General features: G+C 36.5%; 1 protein-coding gene across 1 annotated transcript in view; it reads right to left on the reverse strand.

Annotated features, from left to right (window-relative positions):
• The window catches only part of MAP7 (microtubule associated protein 7), a 141,361-nt gene that overhangs the window by 24,898 nt on the left and 93,082 nt on the right, over positions 1-23,381 (reverse strand). Inside the window, exons 4-7 of the mRNA XM_056853833.1 lie at positions 16,247-16,410; positions 13,471-13,588; positions 12,551-12,637; positions 10,650-10,760 (exon numbers count right to left, since the gene is read on the reverse strand). Of these exons, the coding sequence (XP_056709811.1) occupies positions 10,650-10,760; positions 12,551-12,637; positions 13,471-13,588; positions 16,247-16,410 (480 nt within the window). The remainder of the gene's footprint in view (positions 1-10,649; positions 10,761-12,550; positions 12,638-13,470; positions 13,589-16,246; positions 16,411-23,381) is intronic.

Here is a 23,381-nt window from a genome sequence, read left to right on the forward strand (position 1 = left end):
CAGTTGTCATTCAATTGGAGGGAAGGGGGGGGAGGGAAGCATACAGTTTTCTTGCTGTGTTTTATTCAGGATGCTGTTTTATTTTGACTATTATGGAAGTTGACAATACGCTCTCCATTACTTCATCTGTGCCCATTTGTGCTAGTGATGGACAAGTTCATGAATGAAGAAATCACTGAGACCAAAGAAACTAAACATTCATCCACATTAGTCTTCTGCCATTCATTGTTCCTGCCCCATCCTCTTGCACCTTGAAATTCATGAACTACCCATAAGGATAACATATGGCTGGAAAGTCCACACCTGCTAATATGGGAATGTTCTAAAAGTATTATTAGCATAGTCACTGATCAGAGTAATATAGTAATATATTTGCAAAGCTAATAAGCAGTTGCATAGGCAAATGGCCAAAATAATATAAACTAAAGTTGACCTGCTACTAAAAATTGTGAGTTGCAAAATCATTACTAAACAAAATCACATGATACATACAGAATTTATCATAAAGTAAATATTATTTAATTTTATCTTCTGACACCGTCCCCTGTTCTAACCAACAAACCTGTGCATGCTTCAGATTTCCACATGAATTTCCCCTGTGTGAACAATGACTTACATATTCAAATGGAAGGAGCATATATTCAGGCACAAGAGGCATGTACATTACTATCTACTCTTTCTACTTACATGTATTAAGCATTTATAGATGACATGGTCATATTACTAGTATAGCTGGTTTATTCATGGAAGCAAAACAATTCCATAGCAGTATGATACTGTTGCTCTTCTTCTGTGATCAGAAATATCATAATGTGTAATTTTCTTTTCAAAGAAAGAGACCTTGTGTAAGTTTGTTCCTGCCGCATTATACTGCTTGCATGAGCAGTAACCTAAGTATGCCATCCAGGAAAAGTAATATGGGAATAGAGTCAGCTTCTATACCTGGGAGAAATTGGTGAGAAGTCAATCTATTCTTAATGACAAAACGTACAGTATGTGGATGCTTGACTGAATGGCTAGGAGGTTGGTAGTAAGAAACATGTTGATGAATTACACTAACAATAAGCCCAACTGACTTGCCATAATCAAAATAATTATGAAGAACATCAATTTCTGCAAGTTTAACATCAGTAAAGTCACCCACAGGTACCTTTTCCATGAGCAAAGTGAAACTACTTGGAAGGTGAATAGTTTTGAATCAAAACCACTATACCCCCCCCCCACACACACAAAAGTTATAATGTGCTAATACTTTCCATTAAGGATATTTATGGTTCAAATTAGGTCCCATAAAATTATGCAAAACAGATTTTAAATACATTTTGCAGAATTTTCTCAAATGAGGTATCAACATCCAATTTAGTCTTAATTGATCTCCCCTTCAAAAAGAAATGTCCTCAATGAATAAAGTATGTGCTTATTTCAGAAATCTAAACTCAGTTCTAGTAGCTATCTCTTACATGGGGCTCCTTTCAAACTCTGTTTGGTGTTATAGTCACTGGACATAGGTTGCCATCTGGAATTGCCCTCTGATGGGTATTATATCATGGAAGAGAATCTATGCTTCCATAAAAACATGGCCTTAGTAAACAGTGCAACTGATGCTGATGGGTACAGCTCTGTATGATTTGTGGAAAGCAGATGGGCACAGAGCATACATGTAATGTTCAAAACAAGGACTGTTTAGATAAAGCCCTGCAATTGGCTCAAATTATCATTCTTCATTCTCACAACAAGATTTTTTCCTCCAGTCACCTTGTACTGATATTTAATTTTTTTTAAAAAGATTCGGGTGCATTATCCATTGAGAAATGATGCGAGTAGGCCCAGTGAATAACATAGAATCTAATTCTGAGTAGACCTGCTTAGATTACTTCCTAAATGTCCTTCTGGAACTCTTCAATAGAGCAGAATCTATTCAATAAAATGTCTTCATTCCTAGCCATGTTTTTGCACCTCACTATTCACACTATCCTAGTAGCCCAATGCAGGGGTTTGTCTGGAGTGGGTTTTGTGAGGCAGTAAAATTTCTTAATAGGAAATTTTTAAAGCACATGCCCCACCAAAGGAAAAATGGTTTTGTACAACACCATACCACAGAGAATACACACAAAAGCACAGTATACATACATGCACTCACAGTAGCAGATACAACTAGAAGCAGCAAATACAGTAACTGAAAATTCTTTATATAGAGATTTCAGACACACATTTGTGTAATGGGGGGAAGATTCAGCAGGTGGTAATTCTAACCTTTTCTAATTTAAAAGTTCTGTACTTCGCAATCTTTAAAATTAAGTTTAATTTCTCACATTTCCCAAAGGAGGCCTATGTCATGTTTTTAAAAGCATTTCAGACTCAATTTGTATTTAAAGCCAGAATTCAAAGTGTGCATAAGATCTGCTCCATACAGCTTCTTCCCTAATACAAGTTGCCTCCTAGTACAAGTCAAACTGCTTTTGAAACTTAGATTCAAAAGTGGTTTTGGCCACTGGCTCACAAGGCTGCTCGGGGGGAACTTCCGGGTCGGAGAGAAACGGCGGCGGTACGCGCGAGAATCGTGTTCCGGTGAAGGGCTGCGGGGGCAAAAAGATCACCTCCCCGCGCTAACAGCACCCCTCGGTGAAAGAGGGGGTGCGGAGAAGGCGTGGGCGAGTGCACCGTCCTAGAAGCGATCCCTACCGAGAAATCAGCGGGGATCACTCGGATGTGCAGCAGCTGCGAAGCGGACGCCATTACTTCCCTTGCCGACAGCCGGGATGAGCCGCAGGGATTCTCCGATCCTAATGTTATTGCAAGTACTTTCACTTTTACTTATATGATAATTTACAACTGAGGGATCTAACAGGATTCGCGTGTAAACAATTTTTTATATAAGATCTGCTACAACTCCAGTAACGGGACCTGAGCTGAATTTGGCTTTTTGCCAGCTGGATTGCGCAGTTTAAATTTCAGCTGTGCCAACTATAGAAACCTAATAGATCAGCGAGGGGGAAAATGAGTGGAAAAAAGATGAAGGTCTAACAAATGCTTCAATCCAGTAACTAACTGTTCTCTAAGGTCTGGATATTATATTAAATTGAAGATTCCATTTACTGTTGGAAAGATACTCATGTTGATTAACTAGCTCTGTAGAGCTCATCACGCCCCCCCTTTTTTTGGATTACAAGTACAACAGCTCAGGTCTAATGGGAGATAAAAAAAAGAAAAGCATCCTAAAGAGCTTTTGAAACAACAGCAACTGCAGCAGGCTCCACATCAAACAAGGAGAGCTTCTGTTTCTAATATAAATTTGGTGTCAACAGTCTCATCCCCTCCAACAGCAGCCTCTGGTTTGGCTAAGATGGCACCTAAACCAAAACTACCTGAAGACACTCTCAATTCACTTTATGAGATGATGACTAAGTCTTTACAAGAAAGTGCTGCCATAAAAGAAGCAGTCAACCAAAATGCAGTTGCTATTTCTGCCCTAAAGGACTCAATTACCTCTTTAACTCTAAGACAAGATAAAGTGGAAACCAAATTGCAGAAATGTGTTCAAGACAACAAAGAAGTTAAGAAGAAGGTGGACACTCTGGAACTTTCAGTGGAATCTATTCAGGAGAGAGAAGAAAAAAGGGAGGACAATATCGCTATGTTGGAACTAAAAGTGAAAGAAAATTTTATTCGTATACGTGGGCTTAAAGAGTCATCTGAAGGAGCAGATTTAAAAGGCTTTTAAAAAGTACACCTGGCAGAATTTCTCCAAGAAAACCAAGATGTCATTGAGGGTATGACAGCTTACAGAGCTAATTCAGCTTATGCTAGAAACAACAAGGTCCTAAGAGACTGCCTGATTCAGCTCTTTTCCAGAAGCCATCAGGATCTTATTTTGAATCAACATTATAAAGCACACTAACAATAGATGGTGTTCCTTTGAGAATTATGAAGGAGATTCCTACCAGGCTACTCAGAAAAAGAAACGACTTTGTGGAGATTGTGGAAAGGCTGAAGCTTAATGGTATTCAACACAGATGGGAGTATCCTCAAGGCATTTCTTTCTTTTTCAAACAAGAAGATACAAAATTACTGACACTCTTAAGGCAGAGCAATTTTTGAGAAGATATGACAAAGATCTCCCAAAATCCTCAAAGTGGCCTGTTCCAAGGGACATACCAGAACAGGACAAATCTGAACAAGCATCTGGAGGTGTCCACCCAGCTGAAACACCAGAAGAGGAGTCTCCTTAAGAACAGAATGATGGCTGAGCTGTTTCTATAAGGATTACAGGGGTGAGGGTGGGTGGGTTTAAATAAGTATTAAAAAGGGGGGAAATAGGGATGGGAAGAATTGTAAACTGACATGTTAAAAATATTGTCATGGAATATTAATGGTTTGAATTCTCCCAATAAGAGGAGAAAGGTATTTTATCATTTGCAAAAATCTAAGGCTAGCATTTTTTGTTTACAGGAAACACATATAAGAGAAGACATTTCCCTTGTAATAGCTGACCACTAGGGAGCACTAGAGCAACTCGCCTTTCTAACTTGCTCTCAGTTAAAGACACTGAGCTAACTTTTAAAATGGCCAAATTTGGATGGCAAATTATGAAGGCTAGACGAGCATGGGTTGAACCCAACGAATGAGTTTTAACTGTGTTCTAGTTACGCTTATGTTTTTAATAGTTCCCCTACGAATGTTTGATTATATATTTATTGATGTATTGATGTATATAGCTACTATTTTTATTATGTAAAAGTTTTTTATTGTTGGTCTGGGACTGTATTAAACATTTCGATTCATATGTTACCCAAGGATGTAATAAGATTGGAGAATCTGAAATTAGGGAAACTATTTACATCTTGTAATGAAAAGAAAAAAGTTAATGGAGTAGCTATGTATGTTCCTTTGATATTGGAACCAAAGTTAATTTATAAGGACATGGATGGTAGAATTTTGTTAATAGAAATTACAAGTGGATATCAGAAAATATTATTGGTTGGTATTTATGCTCCTAACATGAAACAATTTTTTTAAATGATTAGCCTTGATATTGGCTGAGTATGGTACTGAGAAAATGATTTGGATGGGGGACTTTAATGGGGTATTAGGACCAAAACTGGATAGATCTGTAAAGAAAAAGAAACTGAAATGTGAGGGTAGGTTGCATGGTATTTTTTCTAATATTATGAACCAATGGGAAATGTTTGATATCTGGAGACTTATAAATGGAAGCAAGAAGGGTTACACATATTTTTCACACAGACATCTTACCCATTCAAGAATAGATATGATATGGCTTTCTAAAATTTAATGAATACTGCAGATAGCCCGGAGATATCACCTAGGGCATTATCTGATCATAATGCCGTTACGATAAAAATCAAAATAGGTGATAAGAAACATAGACCATGGTCAGTAAACAATTATTTATTAAAAAATAAAAAATGTAGAAAAATTAAAAATAGATATCCAAAATTATTTTATTGAAAATGTTGATAAGGGGGTTATTGACATGATGATATGGGATGCTGGTAAAGCAGTAATTAGAGGACTTTTGATTCAACAAAATACAAGGTGGTTTAAGATGAAAGAAAAACAAAAGAAAATAATATTGGAGAAAATTAAGTTAGAAGAAACACAAATAAAAAAAGTTCAAGATAAATTAATTAAGCAAGAAAAGGTTTACAACTTGAAAAGGTTACAACAACAATATGAGTTATTAATAACAACGGAAATGGAAAATAAAATTATGTTTAATAGGAAAAGATTTTTTGAACATGCTAATAAACCTGGTAAGTTGTTAGCCTTAAACAAAGGGAGAAAAAGATGCCAATAGTAAGAATAAGGAAAGAAGGAAAAACAGTAACTGATAAACAGAAAATAATGGAGACATTTGTAGAATATTTTACAAACTTATATAGAGAAAAACCAGCCTCAGAAAAAGAAATGGAGGTTTATCTGAAACAATTTTGTTGGAAAGGTATATCACAGGAACAGAAGGATTATTTAGATTTATTTATAACCCCAGAGGAATTAAAGAAAGCAATTGGTAAAAGTAAGTTAAATAAATCTCCAGGTTCAGATGGATTTACGGCATTTTATTATAAAACTTTTGAAGAACAGATATCTCCACATTTATTGAAGGTCATGAATTTATGTTTACAGAATGGGTCTATTCCACAAACTTGGAAACAAGCAAATATAGCATTAATACCAAAATTGGATACAGATTTGTTGGAAGTTAAGAATTATAGACCTATTTTGTTATTAAATAACGATTACAAATTATTTGTTGATATTTTAGCTACGAGGCTAAAAAAGGTATTAAATGATTATATACATGAAGATCAAACTGGTTTTTTACCTGGTAGAATGATCAGTCAAAATGTTAGAACGGTGATAGATTTATTAGAATACTCAGAGTATACTCCAACCCCAATGGCTATGATCTTTTTAGATGCAGAGAAAGCTTTTGATAATGTTAATTGGAAATTTATGAAAAAATTATTGGAACAAATGGGATTGGGTAGTGGTTTTAAAAAAGCAATTGAGAGTATATATACTCAACAAACAGCTAGACATATAGTTAATGGAGTACTATCACCACAATTAGAAATTCAAAAGGGAAGAGACAAGGTTGCCCTCTTTCACCTTTATTGTTTATTTTAGTTTTAGAAGTTTTATTGAATAAGTTTAGACAAGATGATAATATTGTAGGTATAAGAATTGGGAGAAATCATTATAAGGTAAAAGAATATGCGGATGATTTAGTATGTATTTTGACTAATCCTAATTGTCAAATGGAAAAATGGAATAACATTGTGGAGGCCTATGGAAAGCTTGCAGGATTTAAAATAAATAGGAGCAAAATGAAAATTTTGGTAAAGAATATGACTCTAACACAACAAGCAGATTTAACTAGTAAAACAGGGTTTATTATTGAATCTAAAGTCATGTATTTAGGAATATGGTTAACTTCCGTTATCATTATGGGACGGATCTCAGTAATCAAAATGATGGTATTACCAAAGATGCTTTTTTTTATTTCAGAACTTACCGATTATAAAAGGAATAAAGATTTTTAAAGTCTGGAAGAAGGAAATTTTAAATTTTTTATGGGGAAAAGAAAAACATAGGATAGCTTATCACAATTTAATTGAATTAAAAGAAACTGGAGGCTTGGGTCTTCCAGATTTAAGAATGTATTATGAAGCAGCTTGTTTTGGTTGGTTAAGGAATTGGATACTATTAGAGAATCCTAGATTGCTGGAAATGGAAGGTTTTAATATAAGATTTGGCCGACATGCATATTTATGGTATGATAAAGGTAAAGTAAACAGAGATTTTAACTCTCATGTTGTTAGGAATAGTTTGTTACAGATTTGGAAAAAACCAAGGTGGATTAATCGTATAGAAGCATTTATGAAAAGGGGAACGCAGCTTAATTTGGATATAGGTAACTATAGGGATATTATCGAGGATAGTGGTGATACTTGGATTCTTAAAACAAGAGAAGAACTCAAGATTGGAGATTGATTTATGTATTATAAATTAAAGGATATATTTAATAAAGATAAATTAACAGGGTTTAATAGAAATAAATCTAGATTGGAAGTGATATTAAATATGGGAAATAAAGGTCAGATAGCAAGGATAGATAAATTTATAAGTGAAACAAACTTAGAGCAAGAGAGGATTAAACCAGTCATGATAAAACGGATGAGAGACTTGGGGTATAATATTAATCTTGAGGTTTGGGAAAGATTATGGAAAACAGAATTTAAATTCACAATCACTAATGAAATAAGAGAGAATTTATATAAGATGTTTTATAGATGGTATATTACACCAGTGATGGTTAGTAAAGTTAAAGTGGGAAATTCTGATTTATGTTGGAAATGTGGAATGGAAAAAGGAACTTTTATGCATGCCTGGTGGGTTTGTAAAAAAATTAAAAAATTCTGGAGAAAGGTAGTAAGGGAGACCAACAATCGAATTAATACCAAAATAAATATGGATCCAGCTTTTTGTTTATTAGGAATCCCTAAAGATAATATAAATAGAAATGATAGAGTCATATGTCAATATAGTTTTGCAGCGGCTAGGATTATTATTGCAAAATCCTGGAAGCTAGTAAATAGACCTCTAATTAAGGACTGGAGAGAAAAATTATGGTTATATATGCGGATGGCTAAATTAACAGATTCCCTTCATGGGAAAGATGTGGAAGAATGTAAAACTATGTGGTTAAAAGCCTTCGCATATTGGGACAAGCTGGCAAAAATGAATTTTATTAATATAGTGAACTAGTTGTAGATTCAATTTTTTGGTAATTCAGATTATTGTTAAAATGTATTAATAAACTGTTTAGACACTTTTCTGGAAGTTCAACACGGTGGTGGGAGGGATTAAAGGTACACTGGTGGAGGGCGGTTGGAATAAAATGGGTAGGATAAATGTAATAAGAATGTAATGAATGTATTTTGTGTTTTTTTAACTATATATATATATATATATATATATATATATATATATATATATCATTCTTATTATGTAGTTTTCTATATTATTATACTTTTTTGTATTTTTTTTTGTATGTTTGAAAATATAATAAAAAATTATTTTTTTAAAAAAAACAAGGCTGCTTGGGGCACACACAGAGAGAGCAGCCCCCACATTCCACGACTTGGATGTTTTAGCAACTGGTCAAGCAACACAGAGAATGAATGAAATTCTTTATAATCCAAATGTCTCATTATTGGATTGAATTATTCCCTTCTCCTAAATGAGAACGAATCTGGGTTGGATTGCATGATCTGTTAATGGAAGGCACTAACACTCACCATTCTCCACCCCCCTGCCCAGCCACACCATTTCCATCTCCAGGGTTGTGCAAACTGTGACAGCCATGTGGACTACAATAAGGAGTGGGGGGGGGGAACAACCTCCTGACCCATATGGCTATCAGTCCACACAGGACCCATAACTCCAGGATTAAACTTTTCCAGACGGCTGGCCCTTATGCACAATCACTGCACAATTATTGTGTGCAATCCAACCCATTAATATTATATAGGACATAGAACTTGTTTGTTTATCATAACCAAGCAGTACACTACATTTGATCCTGATATACTTCCCTCAAATCATTCTCAAAGGCAACATCATCAGGCCATGCCACAATCTTCGATGATTCCAAGCCAACAGAATTCATGTCACCCAGTTTTCCAGAACCCTAATCACATTCCAGATATGGTAGCTGGGAACCTGAAGGACTTGTCAAGGATCACCCCTGAAATTCACCATTTGTTTTTACAGTATAAAATAAGGTTATCACATTCATTTTACATGCTATGTGTTGGCTTGTTGACAGCAAAATGTACACAAAACAGATTAAGGCCAGTTGGGAATAAGCGTAAAGAGCCCACTTTTCAGCAACAAAGCACATGACATATCTACCATTCCTGTCAAATCTCTAGAAGCTGACACATTTATCTGTCAGCAATTTCTGAAGACCTTATATTTCTACAGACCTTATATCTTTATCTGTTCTATTGTAAACCTAAAACAACCATACCTTAGAGAAAAGCTCTTACAACAAAAAAATTCTGAAAAGTTAATAAGTATATAAGGAAAAGTAAGAAACTACTTTTCCTGAATATAAACAACATTCTGAAGACCTGTGCTTTGCTGCGTAAAGGCTGCACAGCCAGATCAGTGGTAGTATTTCAAAGCTAATGTTACAGAATTTCAGCAAGGTATATAAATGCAATGTACGCACACAGACAGTCCACCACACATGCAGAAAAGCACACACAATTATTAAACAGAAAAACCACAGATTTTTATAACATTATGTTTTACCAGATGTCCAAGACCTTCCAACCAGTTTCAAAATGTAACTAAAAATCTAATAACTGCTTTGTCCCACACTGTATTTTTAATTCCAAACAACATACAATATCCTTAGGATGCTTTGGTTATCATAAAGTTTATCATAAACGTCAATTTCTAAGAATGCAGGAAACAAATTTACCAAACCTGCCTTTTAAGCTCCCCTTTATTTTCTATTAAAAATTTAGAATGAATGCGGAAGCTGAAATACTGCATGGTAAGTTATTACCTAAACACCTGATATCTATTTTCCTTCTTTTTAAAGATCAAAATATAATTTGGATTAAGGCCTACCTCTAAAACCAAGCCAACATAGCAAAACCAATAGTTCTTAGCCAATTTAAGTCAGCCATTTGACTATACTTAAGAAATTCGAGATTTGTATTTGTTAAATTGTTGAAACAAAAACAACCATATGAATGTGGTCTAATGGTGATGTACAAATAATGAAATGGATTCCATGCATTATGGAATGATGAACTGACTCTCTAGTTTTTATTCATTTACTAAAAAACCTGACAGAAGCACTGCTTTTAGCACTTGCAAAGTATATGGATTCAAGCAAGTTTTGATATTTCAAATGTGTGATGCATTTTTTCTTGCCAAAACATGGCCAACCATTCAATTCACTTTGTGTTTGAAACCATTTTTTCCTCCTTAAATATTGCACATAAAATTACTTCAGATCTTGTTGAAGTTTTTCTAAATGGTTATCTCACAGCACAGAACATTTTAGTCCTTTCCTTTTCAGGCATTTTTTTTTCAAACTGTACCTCTGTCTGGAGAATTTAGTAATGTTGCAGATGAGGAGGAGAGCCGCTTGTTAATGACTGGATCAACATGTTTCGAAAGGTTCATTGTTGAAACAGATCGCCTGTCTGGATCTAAAACAAATGGAAATAATGCTAATTGGCAGCCTACATGCAGCAAAGCAACTTCCTAGTCCTCTAGAGGGAAAAGTAAAGAGGGCTACTTTCCCCCTCTATTGCTTAAAAAAAAGGAAGACTTTTCAAGGGAAATTTCATAGGTGACTCAAAGAATGTGCACAAGGTTGTTTAATCTCAAATGGTAATATTAGTCATTTAGTCAGGCAAGAATATAAGTTTTTAGGAGGCAACGCTAAATTAATTGATTATAAACACAGTGAGATTTTCAATTCCACCTTGCTGTGCTTACAATAGGAGGTCCTGCCGTAGGCCTGCGAAAACTGAAAAAAAATTTCTAAAAATATTTGAGTCCTTAAAAAAACCATAAGGAAAAGGTGTCCATTGAGCAAAGCAACCTTGTGAACCAAATTGCTTATGAACAGCGAACACTTGAAATTGGGAAAGGAAGAATAAACCAGTAAAGATGATGAATGAAGAAGAAAAGGATGGAGCAAAAGGTCAGGCAGACCCCAGCCCTAAGAATTCCCACAGATAGATTATATTACAGATTATGGTCTCTGTCAGCCAATTTTCAAGCTGTGTGAGTGAGAGACTTGTGCAACCCATCCCTCCGTCCTGAGACCCTGGGTTCTATTACTCCCCAAATGGGGCCATAATTCTAATATTGTTAGGCTCCTCAGTAAATTTGGTGCCTCACAAAAGACATTTTTTTTACTAAAAAGAGCCCTTTACTGACCGAATGTCCTATTCATCCCAGCCACCACACTGCACCCCCTTCATCTAATCATGGCCTTCATTTTCTCATTAGTGTGATTACGTAGACATCCCCCTCCTCGTCTCTCATTTTCATTATATTTTCTCTCCTCCAATGTGTACTATCATAGCTATTTTGCAATCCCATGATATCATTTTTTATCACTACATTTTTTATCCCTTTTCTAAAATTTAGAAACTTCAGCAATATTAACAGGGTCACCCACAGACACACAAGTTGCCTGTACCTTTGGCATTTTTATTCTTTTAAAATGCAGCAATCACCTATCATCACCCAAAACTGCCCCCCCCCCCGACTACGTTTCAGAAAAGAAAGTATGGTCAGAAAGAAAACATTGACATAGTGCTAGGAAGGGGTGCTTTGGTAGACCCCTTCCTAGAGAGAGCAATGAGCAGGTAAACTGAATAACAATTTGTTGCACATATATTTCGTGTTATTACAATGGGATTTATTTTCTTTCTTAAATGCTGACTAGGTTTCAGAATGCAGTTTAACACTGCATGACGCTCTTCTTCTAAGTCAACAAATATACCTTATGGAGAAAAGAATAGATAGTTCAAGGGCACTGAGAGGTAAATGCACCATTTGACAGGTTTTTCTTCTAACAGGAAAAAAACAACTCTGGAAAACCAGAAAATTATATTAAATAAATATTTTTACACAGTGCTTTTAACAATGCTGCTTCCTTCCAGAGCTAGAAAGGACTCCATTGATGCAATCCTATGCAGAGATACTCCAGTAGAAATCCATATGGACTGGAATATCTCCACGTGGGAGAACTTCTTCAAAACAATATACTGTATTATGAACTATATCACATTCTTTAAGTCACCAATTAACAACTTGGTAAGCTTGAGGAAGACAGTGGGGACTATCTAACAACTCTAGTCTATCTAGCAGGTGTTAGGCATGCACTGAGTCTAAGAGGATTGTTTAGCTACTGGTGTAGTGGTCCTATTCCGGGGAGATACCTACGGGAGATGAAATCAACAAATCACAGTGATTTATGTACCGGGTTTTTTAGCACCACCCAGAGGTCTGAAGTGGTACTCCAAGCCTGCTAAATCGAGAAAGGTGAATGATGATTCAACAAAATAACCTAGGGACAGAATGCAAGACAATGATTTCCAAAAGTATAAAGGAAAAAAAGTTAAAGATCAGCAAAAGGACAGAAGCAAACGGACAGAAGCAAAGAGCAAAGGTAGAGCATTGTTATGGAAAAGCAATTGTTTATTGATCCTGCAGCACAATGAAATAGTAATATCAAGTGCTTAGCTTTCATAAGAGCAATCATACTCACTCTGTGATCAATCAAGATATATTAGTGTATTTGAATGGAAGGAAAAGAAAGTATTTAACAGACACATATAATTTTTTGCTGTTCAGGAAGAATTTGGGGAACTGCTTTAGAATTAAAACTACTTGTTAATATACTTACTGATACACTGGAAAAATATTATGATGAAGCATTATATTATTACCTGACATTTTAGCAAACACCAGTATCTTCGGAAAAAAGATAGCAGCTTTCTAGTAACAAAATAAATCCTTTCCCCTTGTTATTTAGGAATATGCATTGTATAATATTCCTAAAATGCTCATAATGTCCTGCAAGTAAATATATGTTGGTGTTTGTTTTTTATTTTGTTTGTAGCTTAGCTAAGACTGACTGTTAGCAGACAAACAAGATCACAGAAACACAAACAAAACTAAGCACAAATATAGATGGAGTTAAAGCAAGTATTAGTTCAATTTCTTTTTTCTTGTTGCTCAGCGTAACAATTAAGAAGCGTGCACATATAAAGCCTAAAATTAAAGAACCCAATATACAGCAGTCTGCAGAGAGACTTCCCTCAAAGAGATCATCACATACCTATATCAGCACAATGACAGGGATGCTGCCTGAAGCACCAGGTACCCTCTTTTTTTTACCTGTGTTATTAATGCTGCTGCTGCTATGAAGTGCACCTCCCCAGGACCACCTATTCTGCTTCAGTTTCACTTTCTGGCTCCTTTCGATTGTGCGGCGCACAACAGCTTCATGTCGCTCCTTAACAGCAATGAGATAAATATATGACACCTGTTTGCTTTATGAAAGTGAAAGGGCATTTTGAATAAGGATGGGCATGATTCCAGCCAGGCATCCATCATTCTACAGCAGTCCACCTTCGTGTAGAATGTAAAACTCTACAGGTAGAACTCCAAGCACCAGTGGTCCCACTATTCCAGCCTATCTGCAAGCATGCAGGGGAAGGTAGGTAGTAGTTAACTTTGCTGGCATGACATCATATGCTTCCACAGTTTGGCACTCAAAAGCTAAGCTGAACATTAGGCACAAGCAACAAAAATCTGAAGGTGGTGCTGTGCTTTTCTACCCCTTTCCCAATTTCAATTTATTTATTGTTTGAAATAATACAAAAATGGCGAAGGACTGGAAACAAACTAGCTGGAGCAAAAATAACCACAAAGAAATAATTTCTGAGCCTATCCATGATGATTTCACAAGAGCAGGTTCATGTTTCTTAGAACTGATATAATAATTTTAGAATGAAAATACATATACAATCATCACATGAGCACCAGTTGCAATTACTTACTTCATGTATGAGTCCAATTTAAATTAAAAGGCTTTCTTTCGTTATGGAATTTGAATTTGGGATTATGGGATGTTTACTCTCTTTCAAATGGCTCACAAAAATGGACAGCAAATACTAAACTTTTTAAAAAAGGGAAACCAGGGCATTGTTTGCAAAGTAAAAAAAAATCTACTTTGTACTACATACAAAACTAATTGGAAGGCAGAGAGACTTGGGTGCCCTTCAACCTTTGAATCTACCATTCTTAGAAAAAAGTTGTCCATGGACAGAAGATCACTTTTAAAGATGGAAGAGACTCTTTGGATCCACCACACTATGTGTGAAATGCCAATCCATTCCAAATGTACAGAGAGAATTTAAAACTATTTTGAAAGAAACAAAATATTTAAATGAAAAGAAGCTTTCTGCTTTTTAAGACAGAAAGGTCGATTAACTTACAATATGGTCACAATACTTCAAACGGGTTTATAGTATGTGTATTTCTAAAGCCACTTTGAGATACTGAAGGGAATATATTATAATTTATGTGTTTGGATATTTACATCTCACTTTTCTTCCCAATGGGAACCCAAAGTTGCTTCCACCAGTTTCCTCTCATTAGGGTTTTTAAAAAATATTTTATTTTTTATAAATATAAATGAAACAGGAAAAAAGAAAAGTTAAAGACCATTTCATGACAACTACTACAATTACACCAAAAGACAAAGAAAGTAAATATATAATAAACAATGATAAATGAACAATAGATAATTAAAGATTATATCAATTGTGAATCGTAAATAGTGATATAATAATGGGCATTCAATGGTAATTATTCTAATAATCTCAGCATAAATAACAAAATACTCAATACCATACTTGACAAGCACACTAATAATGTTATACAATATTATATAATGCACTGTAATAAGAAATACTTATAATGGAAATTACTTTTATATATAAAGTAAGTTCACCTATTATTATGATCTATCCCGGGGCTTACTGCCTCTGCCTGCTGACACTCAGCTGTTCGATGGGTGGAAGCAGGCAGGCCAAAAGGGAGGGAGCAATCTCCATCCCTATACAATGATGTCACTTCTGGCATGATGCGGAAGCTCTATCACTCTCCCCAAAACTCTATGGTATCTCTATGATAACCATAGAGTTTTTGGGCAAGTGCAAAAGCGTCCCTCTGGCCAAAAGTGATGTCATTGCACAGGGCTGTGAATCGCTGCCCCCTATAGGAGGGGCCTGGCAACCCTACCTCTCATCCACTGTATCCTGTGAAGTAGGTTAGGTTCTAGGTCATAGAATCACAGAGTTGGAAGGGACCACCAGCGTCATCTAGTCTGACCCCCTGCACAATGCAGGACAGATGGACATCTATCCTCTGCTTAAAAACCTCCAGGGAAGGAACACTTACCACCTCCCAAGGAAGTCTGTTCCAATGAGGAACCGCTCTGTTACAAAATTCTTCCTAATGTCTAGACAGAAACTCTTTGGATTTAATTTCACCCCGTTGGTTCTGGTCTGACCTTCTGGGGCAACAGAAAACAACTCTGCACCATCCTCTATATGACAGCCTTTCAAGTACTTGATAGTTATCATATCCCCTTTCAGTCTTCTCCTCTTCAGGCTAAACATACCCAGCTCCTTCAGCCTTTCCTCATAGGACTTGGTCTCCAGACCCCTCACCAAAGTGGGACCTGGCAACCCTATGGTCACCCCTCAACTACTTCTGGGCTTTGTTTTGATTATTCGTGCATTTTCCGACACTCAGAGGTCGCCTCACTCTCCCCATGCATTTCTGTGCATTTTCCCATGTTTTGTGGTTGCTGGCTAAACAGCATCCAGAAAACGCAGTGGGGGGGGAGGGGGAATGTAGGGAGAGAGCGCAGCGACCTCTGAAGGTCAGAAAATGCATGCACAATCAAAACAAAGCCCAGAAGTAGTTGGAGAGGGTAACCGCAGTGGAAACTGCCATGAGGCCTCACTTACTCCTCTCACATACGAACAAATGGAGTACTATTTTCCTGGTAGCTTGGTTAATTCTGAACCCAATATCAGTGTTTCAAGTAAACTGGTTTGTCACCACTACATTTCCCTTCCTGCTGCAAAGGTCCTCTTACCTTGTCCTCTTCTAGTCTCTGTTTTCGTTTCTCCTCAACTGCAGCTCGTCTTCTCTCTTCTTTTAACCTCTGCTCTTCTAATTTCTTTTTGCGCTCTTCCAGATGCTTTTCATAATATTGCCTTGCTCTCTCTTCTTTTTCCAACCATGCAACCTCTCTTGCCACTAGATATTAAAATAAAGAATAATTCAATATCATTTTATCAATTTATATCACCCTTTCATTCACTTAGTTTAAACAGTTGTATTCTTACTCAGGCTTTACTCAGTTCCATTCATCCAGGCCTTTCCCCCTATCAAACTACTCAATGAAGCAGTATCCAAAATAATATAAAATCAGTAGGTGAAAAGATCATATTGTTTCTTCTAGTTATAAAATATGAGACTAAAGTCCACTGAGTGATGTTATGGTTTACTCTTCTACAAACTGCGGATAACTTGAATCCTACCATCCAAACAGTGGATACAAACAATAAATTGCTGCCAAAATCCAGGTGGGAACTTGCTTTAATATTCTTAATCCAAGAATTACTACTCAAGACTACAGGGACCAGTTCCCAAATGGCTGCTTAGAAGGACTGACTATATGGCATTATACCCACCCCACTGAGGTGCCTTCCCTCCCCAAACACTGCCTTCCCTGGGCTGCACCCCCAAATCCCCAGGAATTTCCCAACCTGGAGTTGGCAACCCTATTTGGGAAGACTAAGAAAGCTTTCTTAACTGAAACAGGTAAGCACTGGAAAAGTCACCCTGGGAAGTTGAGGAGGTTCTAACACTAGAGCTTTTTAGGAAGAATCTAAAAGACTACTTAGGAGATGTCTAGAAAATAAACATGTCTAGAAATAAACATGTTTTTAAAAGATGCAGAAAATACATTGCTATCATAAATTTCTTTGAGTCTTGAGCAAAGATAATTATAGCATTGAGTTTTGGATTATCATAGCAGATTCCTTTCCTTTCCTTTTATCCCTTAGAAGGATAAAATTATCATAGCAGATTCATTATATTGAAAAATTTCATCTTGGATAATAAAAGCGAATCGAATCAATACTGGGATTTTTCTGTTCTTTAAATAAATTACATTGTGCAGTTCTATTTATACCCCGCCCAGAAAGGATGAGCTATAAATAGAATAAAATTATTTTAAAAATAACCATTAGCGACATGTTGTGTAAGACTTAAAAAAAAAAAAGTAAGTTGAAATGAGAATAAGCTGTATTCATGCCCATCATGGAGAAACATAATGTCTGAATGCAGCCTTATAATCCCAGTTCAACACTCGGTTTATTGGGCAGCCTGCATTCAGATGTCACACGAAACTGGAATTTATCAAACCACTGCTTATAGTCTATCATGACATCTGAATGAGAGCAAGCCACAAATAAAATAATTCCATTCATGTCATATTTTTTAACAAAACAGTTTGCAACTTCCACTGAAAACATAATAACTTCAGATCAATATATTTATTTTAAGTTTATTTATAAAGAAATGGTGAGCTATAGCCACATGCATCTTGAATGTGTACATTTTCCCTGTCTTTTAAACAAAAGCCAAAACTCCAAACACCAAAATTTGTGAGTCATGGAACAAAAGTACATATGTGTATCATGAGGCTACTACATCAGTATTATCCTGCCTTCTGTTATGTGTGCCAATGGCTACTCCATCAGCCATTTGAGTTATAGAGACCGGCAGTTGACACTCAAAATATTCCCACATTATAGGTACATGCTTTGGTGGTTTTTTGGGTTTTTTTTTTTTTTTTAAGAGTCCCAAAAAGTGAACATTCAGACAATGGAGAATTTTTTGTCACCTAAATGGTAGAATACTTCAGAGAAAATATTAAACGATTACTGCAGTTTGAGAATACAAAAAAGGAGTGTACAAGCTAGAGTGATTCTGATTAGGAGGCTCCTTTCAAAGGTGACTCCTTGGAGCGCTAGTTGCTAAAAATATTAAAGCAATAGATTCAAATCTTGTCTCAAGTGTCATCACATCTTGCTGGCTTGCTAATGAGAGAATAATTTGAGGGTCATGGAGTAAGTTACAAATTCTGCTTTGTATGCCAAAAAAGTTTCACATTGTAAAATAAAAGTTTTAATTTCACTGAAATAATCTTCCTCCACCTATTTGGGCAAAAGGGCTATTTAAAAATCACCATACCACTATATGAATGAAATATAGCACAATCCAAGTTCATAAGATCTATATATTTGCTTGCAATCATCGAGTAGTATGATTTTAGATCATAATTATCTAAGCAAATAAAAAACACAGGTACCTATCATCTTTGGCTTTGGTTTATTTCAGTGCACAAATAACCGATGTTATTGAGACAAACAACTTGATTCTCCAATAAAAAAGTGGCAGGTTTATTGTAACTTGTACAGCAGCTGAAATGCTCTGTTTGACAAATGTGTCGAATATAATATTTAATATTATATAACATTTATTCAGTTCCGTTAAGATTGTTGCATTTAAAATAGCTGCTTATCATAACTTTTATGCAGATTTTTTATTATACTGCTTATACTGCTTTTTTTTTGTGTGTGTGTGTGTGTTGAAACTGCTGATAGAGTTGTTAATAGTAACATGTTAGCAACAGATGTTAAAAAGTTTGGTCTTCAAAAATAAAAGATTTAATTAGGGATGCCAGCCTCCAGGTGGGTTCAGGGGATCCCCCAGAATTAGAGCTCATCTCCAGACGACAGATACCAGTTCTGTGGAAAATGGATACTTTGGAGGGTGGACGCTGTGGCACTGTACCCCACTGAGGTCCCTGTCCTCCCCAGGCTCCATCCCCAAATCTCTAGGAGTTTCCCAACCTGGATCTGGCAACCCTATCCCCCCACCCCCTGCCAGTGGCCGGGAGGGACGTGGCAACCCTAGGCTTAAGTGATAGAAAATAGTCCAGAAATGCAAAAAGACCACAGAACTATAGATTAATAAAGCTGCTTTGTGAATATAGCATAACAAAAAATAAAACAATCAGACAAGTATACAGTTCTCACAGAACAGACTTAATCAATTCTTATCTACAAGTTATTTATTTATAAAACTACCTGGAAGACCTGGAGAAAGACTTAGAATGTGTAGCCATATTAGAAAAGTTATTTCACCTTGGCATATTTGGGCCTACCTCCTCTTTTTTAAAATATAAAATTCAGTGTTTTAATATAACTAAAAATGATCTGTTTCTTGCTGACCTGCTATGCTGCAAAACTGATGTAAAGCTTCCATCAAGCTTACTGCTGAAAAACACAATGAGATACAACACGATCTACAATCCAGGACCTTATCTACATTAGAGTGATCTAGGGTTGCCAACCTCCAGGTACTAGCTGGAGATCTCCTGCTATTACAACTGATCTCCAGCCGATAGACATCAATTCACCTGTAGAAAATGGCCGCTTCGGAAATTGGAATCTATGGCATTGAAGTCCCTCCCCTCCCTAACCCCCCCTCAGCCCCCGCCCCCATAAACCTCCCGCCGGTGGCAAAGAGGGACCTGACAATCCTAGTGATTACTACTGATGTATATTGTGTATGCATTTGCCCTGTCCTGTGAGACGATAAACTCTTACAAACATCACAGTCATATTTTTCGGCATCAATTTAATACATAAATGTGGATTATAATCTTGAAAAAGAACATGGAGAACTGAAATCAATTTGCCATTTTTCTTAGTATCTTTCTTACTCCTGTGTTTATGAACAATGCTGCATACAATTCTGTATACAATTCTGTAAAATTTGCCTTGTGAGTTTTGATAAACTCTACAGCAGGAAATAAGTTATACATTTATACCCTGCTTTTCTCCCCAATATAAAGCAAGCCACCATTGTCACCGGCAACTACATATAAACAGGATTTTGATATGAAAACATGTCCCATTAGGCTTCATAAGGAAAGAAATGTGTTAAAAAGATGTTGTGTTATTTTATTGCAAAGTGTATAGTGTACCTTTAACTGTATAAGCTCAAGGCTTACTTGCTATGCTGTAGAATCCAAACCCAGATTCTGCTGCTACAGTCAGAGTTCTTATCTATTGAATCATGTTACTTCATTCAGTTCATTCAAAGTATAAACAACTGGAATGATAGACAAGGTCATATCTTCTGACTACTGCAGATGGCAGTCAATTTCATAGTACTGCTTATGAATAAGAACTACTGACTAAGTTACTGCTGTTTATTTACTAAAAGCTTTATCCAAAGGATACTGGAACCATAGGTGACTGGAAATACATAAGCTCCTAGCTTAATTCCAGCACATCTCCAAGATGAAGGCTCTGAAAAGATATAAATAGACTTCTCTGACTACAGGTTAGAGAAGTTCCTGATGGTCTAAACTTATTGACCTATGGACTTCTTCCATCTACCAAAGATGTAAAACATTGGCAGCCTAATTCTTGCGTGAATTAGGAACCTGATTCTTGTGTGAATTAGGAACAATCATTTATACCTGTCTCTAAGTCTGGAGAACTCTCACAGAGAGAGATATTATACCACACAGTCTGTCTTTCTGAGACTGATTGTCTGGAATAACTATCTGTACAATGCTTCATCCTAAACATGTGATGAAGGCCCATAATCTAAGGATTATAAGGGTATGGATCTTACCATATTTTAGTATGGTGTCACTGAGAATTTATAGAAGCCATTGGCTAAATATAAGCCCTCACAAGATCTATCTTATGTATAGACTTCCCAGTTCTGACAGACAAGATGTAAATGCAGCTTCTTTAAGAAGCCCACTACCAGAGCATATTCCAGGGATTTCTCTACACAAGGAGGAAGCACTGAATATACTCTGCAGTCAGTTCTAAGACTAAGGTCTCACACAGAACTGTCTGACATACACATGCATACAAACATGCATCACAGCCAACAATGGCTAACACATAGAATTACTCCAATTGAAATACATATAATTGGAATACATGGATGGAGATCCATGGAGCCTTAAGCTCTTAAACTGAACTATACTCAGTACTCTCTAAAGATTGGCACTGCCAGAGAGACTGTAGGATAGAGTTTATACTCTACACATAATGTTAAGCTTTACACATAGCTTCAAATACTGATTAATTACAGTATAGCCAAAGCCTTATAGATGGCTCTAAGCTATACAGCAATGCTTACAGCAATGCATACTCAAAGATGGCTTTTACATAGCCTTTTCTAATCTGAACATGGGCTTCAGACCCATAATCCTTAAACATATAGAGACTCTATTGTCTCATGCCTTCAGTCACAAACAAAAATCAACACCTCTGCACTAATATCAAGGATAAGGAAAGTAGTGCAGGAATCTTAGGCTATAATTACTACAACACAAATGAGTGAAACATCAAAGTGTAATCAATGCATACAATAGTGGAGAGGGACAAACATACAACTATATATAATGGTATTTCAATAGTCCACAAAGGTATGTATAAATGTGTTTTTTTCAATAGTCCATAAGGGTACACAGATCCAAGAAGATTCCAATAGCTGGTCACAAGACCTCAGCAGATGTGTAAAAGACTATTATGAAAGGAAGACGATCGTTTCATTCTTCATCAGTTCCATTCAATTCATGCAGTTCAAAAGGTATACACAAGGTTCAAAAATTCATTTCTTCCCCTTAGGGATAAATCTTATAACTATATCAATTGGCAAATGTAATAGTCCATATGACTTAAAATCTATAGAGGATATAGTTGGAATAAACAGAAGTCATTGCAAATGTAACAGTTCCACAAGGGATACACAAACTGTGGTTCAAGGAAGAAACTAATAATTTAAATCACGCACTGCTAGCAAACGGCTATTCCAAGAATGAAATCAGAAGGGCCATTAAACCAAACAAAAATCAGAAAATTCAGGAAAAACAGTCTCCCATAGGAAAGGTATTCTTGCCATTTATTAAAGGAGTCACTGATAGGATGGAGAAACTTTTGAAAAAACATAACCTACAAACAGTGTTTAAACCCACCAAGAAAATACAACAAATGCTACGATCAGCAAAAGACAAAAGAGACCCCCTCACCTCTGCAGGAGTATATCGTATACCTTGCAGCTGTGGAGAAGTTTACATCGGGACCACACAACGCAGCATACAAACAAGGATAAAAGAACATGAAAGATACTGCAGACTTGGCCAACCTGAGAAATCAGCAGTGGCTGAACATGGACTGACACAAACAGGACACAGGGTCTTATTCCAAGACACTGAAAGACTGGACAATTCTACCAACTATTTTGTCAGATTGCACAGAGAAGCCATTGAAATTCATAAACATCAGCACAACTTTAACAGAAAAGAAGAGAGTTTAAGAATGAATAAGGCTTGGCTTCCTGCCCTGAAAAACCTCCAGACTAACAAAGGCTACAGTCAACAATAGCCATGCAGATTAGCTTTGGATTTCACACATTACCAGATCATTTCAGGATACAATGCTTCCATATTAACATACCACACTCTCATTAGTACATTATCTTGATACTTACAGGACAATGATTAGCACATTACATCTGCAGGACAGTACTCAGCTCAAACCCAACCCCTCTCTGACTCTTCCTACACACTTGACACTGAGAGACACTGTCCTTCAGTGTTACTCCTCTGAAGATGCCTGCCACAGCTGCTGGCGAAACATCAGGAAAGAAAATTCCAAGACCACGGTTACACAGCCCGGATAACCTACAAGAACCAATGAACTCTGACCGTGAAAGCCTTCGACAATATATTCAATGCTGTTTCTATGACCTTAGGCAGATCATGAGAGGGAGGGCATCTTGGACATCTTCTGGGCATGGAGTTTGGGTCACTGGGTGTGTGGGGGGGGGAGGTAGTTGTGAATTCCCTGCATTGTGCAGGGGCTTGGACTAGATGACCCCGGTGGTCCCTTCCAACTCTATGATTCTATGATTTCTAGGGATGCAAGCTGCAATGAACTCAGTAATGCACAGGATCAGAGTGGAAGACTGAAACCGTGAGTACGATTTACTGAGACCGGAGGTTAAAACACAACTTGAAATCAATCTTCCTGCTAGCCATCAACTGATGCAGAAGCCCAATTCAGCCATATTAAAAATTGCCCACCTTTTTGCAACCTATTCCTATTTGCAACCTATATACT

Source organism: Euleptes europaea, chromosome 7 (genome assembly GCF_029931775.1).
Source record: "Euleptes europaea isolate rEulEur1 chromosome 7, rEulEur1.hap1, whole genome shotgun sequence".
Lineage (NCBI taxonomy): Eukaryota > Metazoa > Chordata > Lepidosauria > Squamata > Sphaerodactylidae > Euleptes > Euleptes europaea.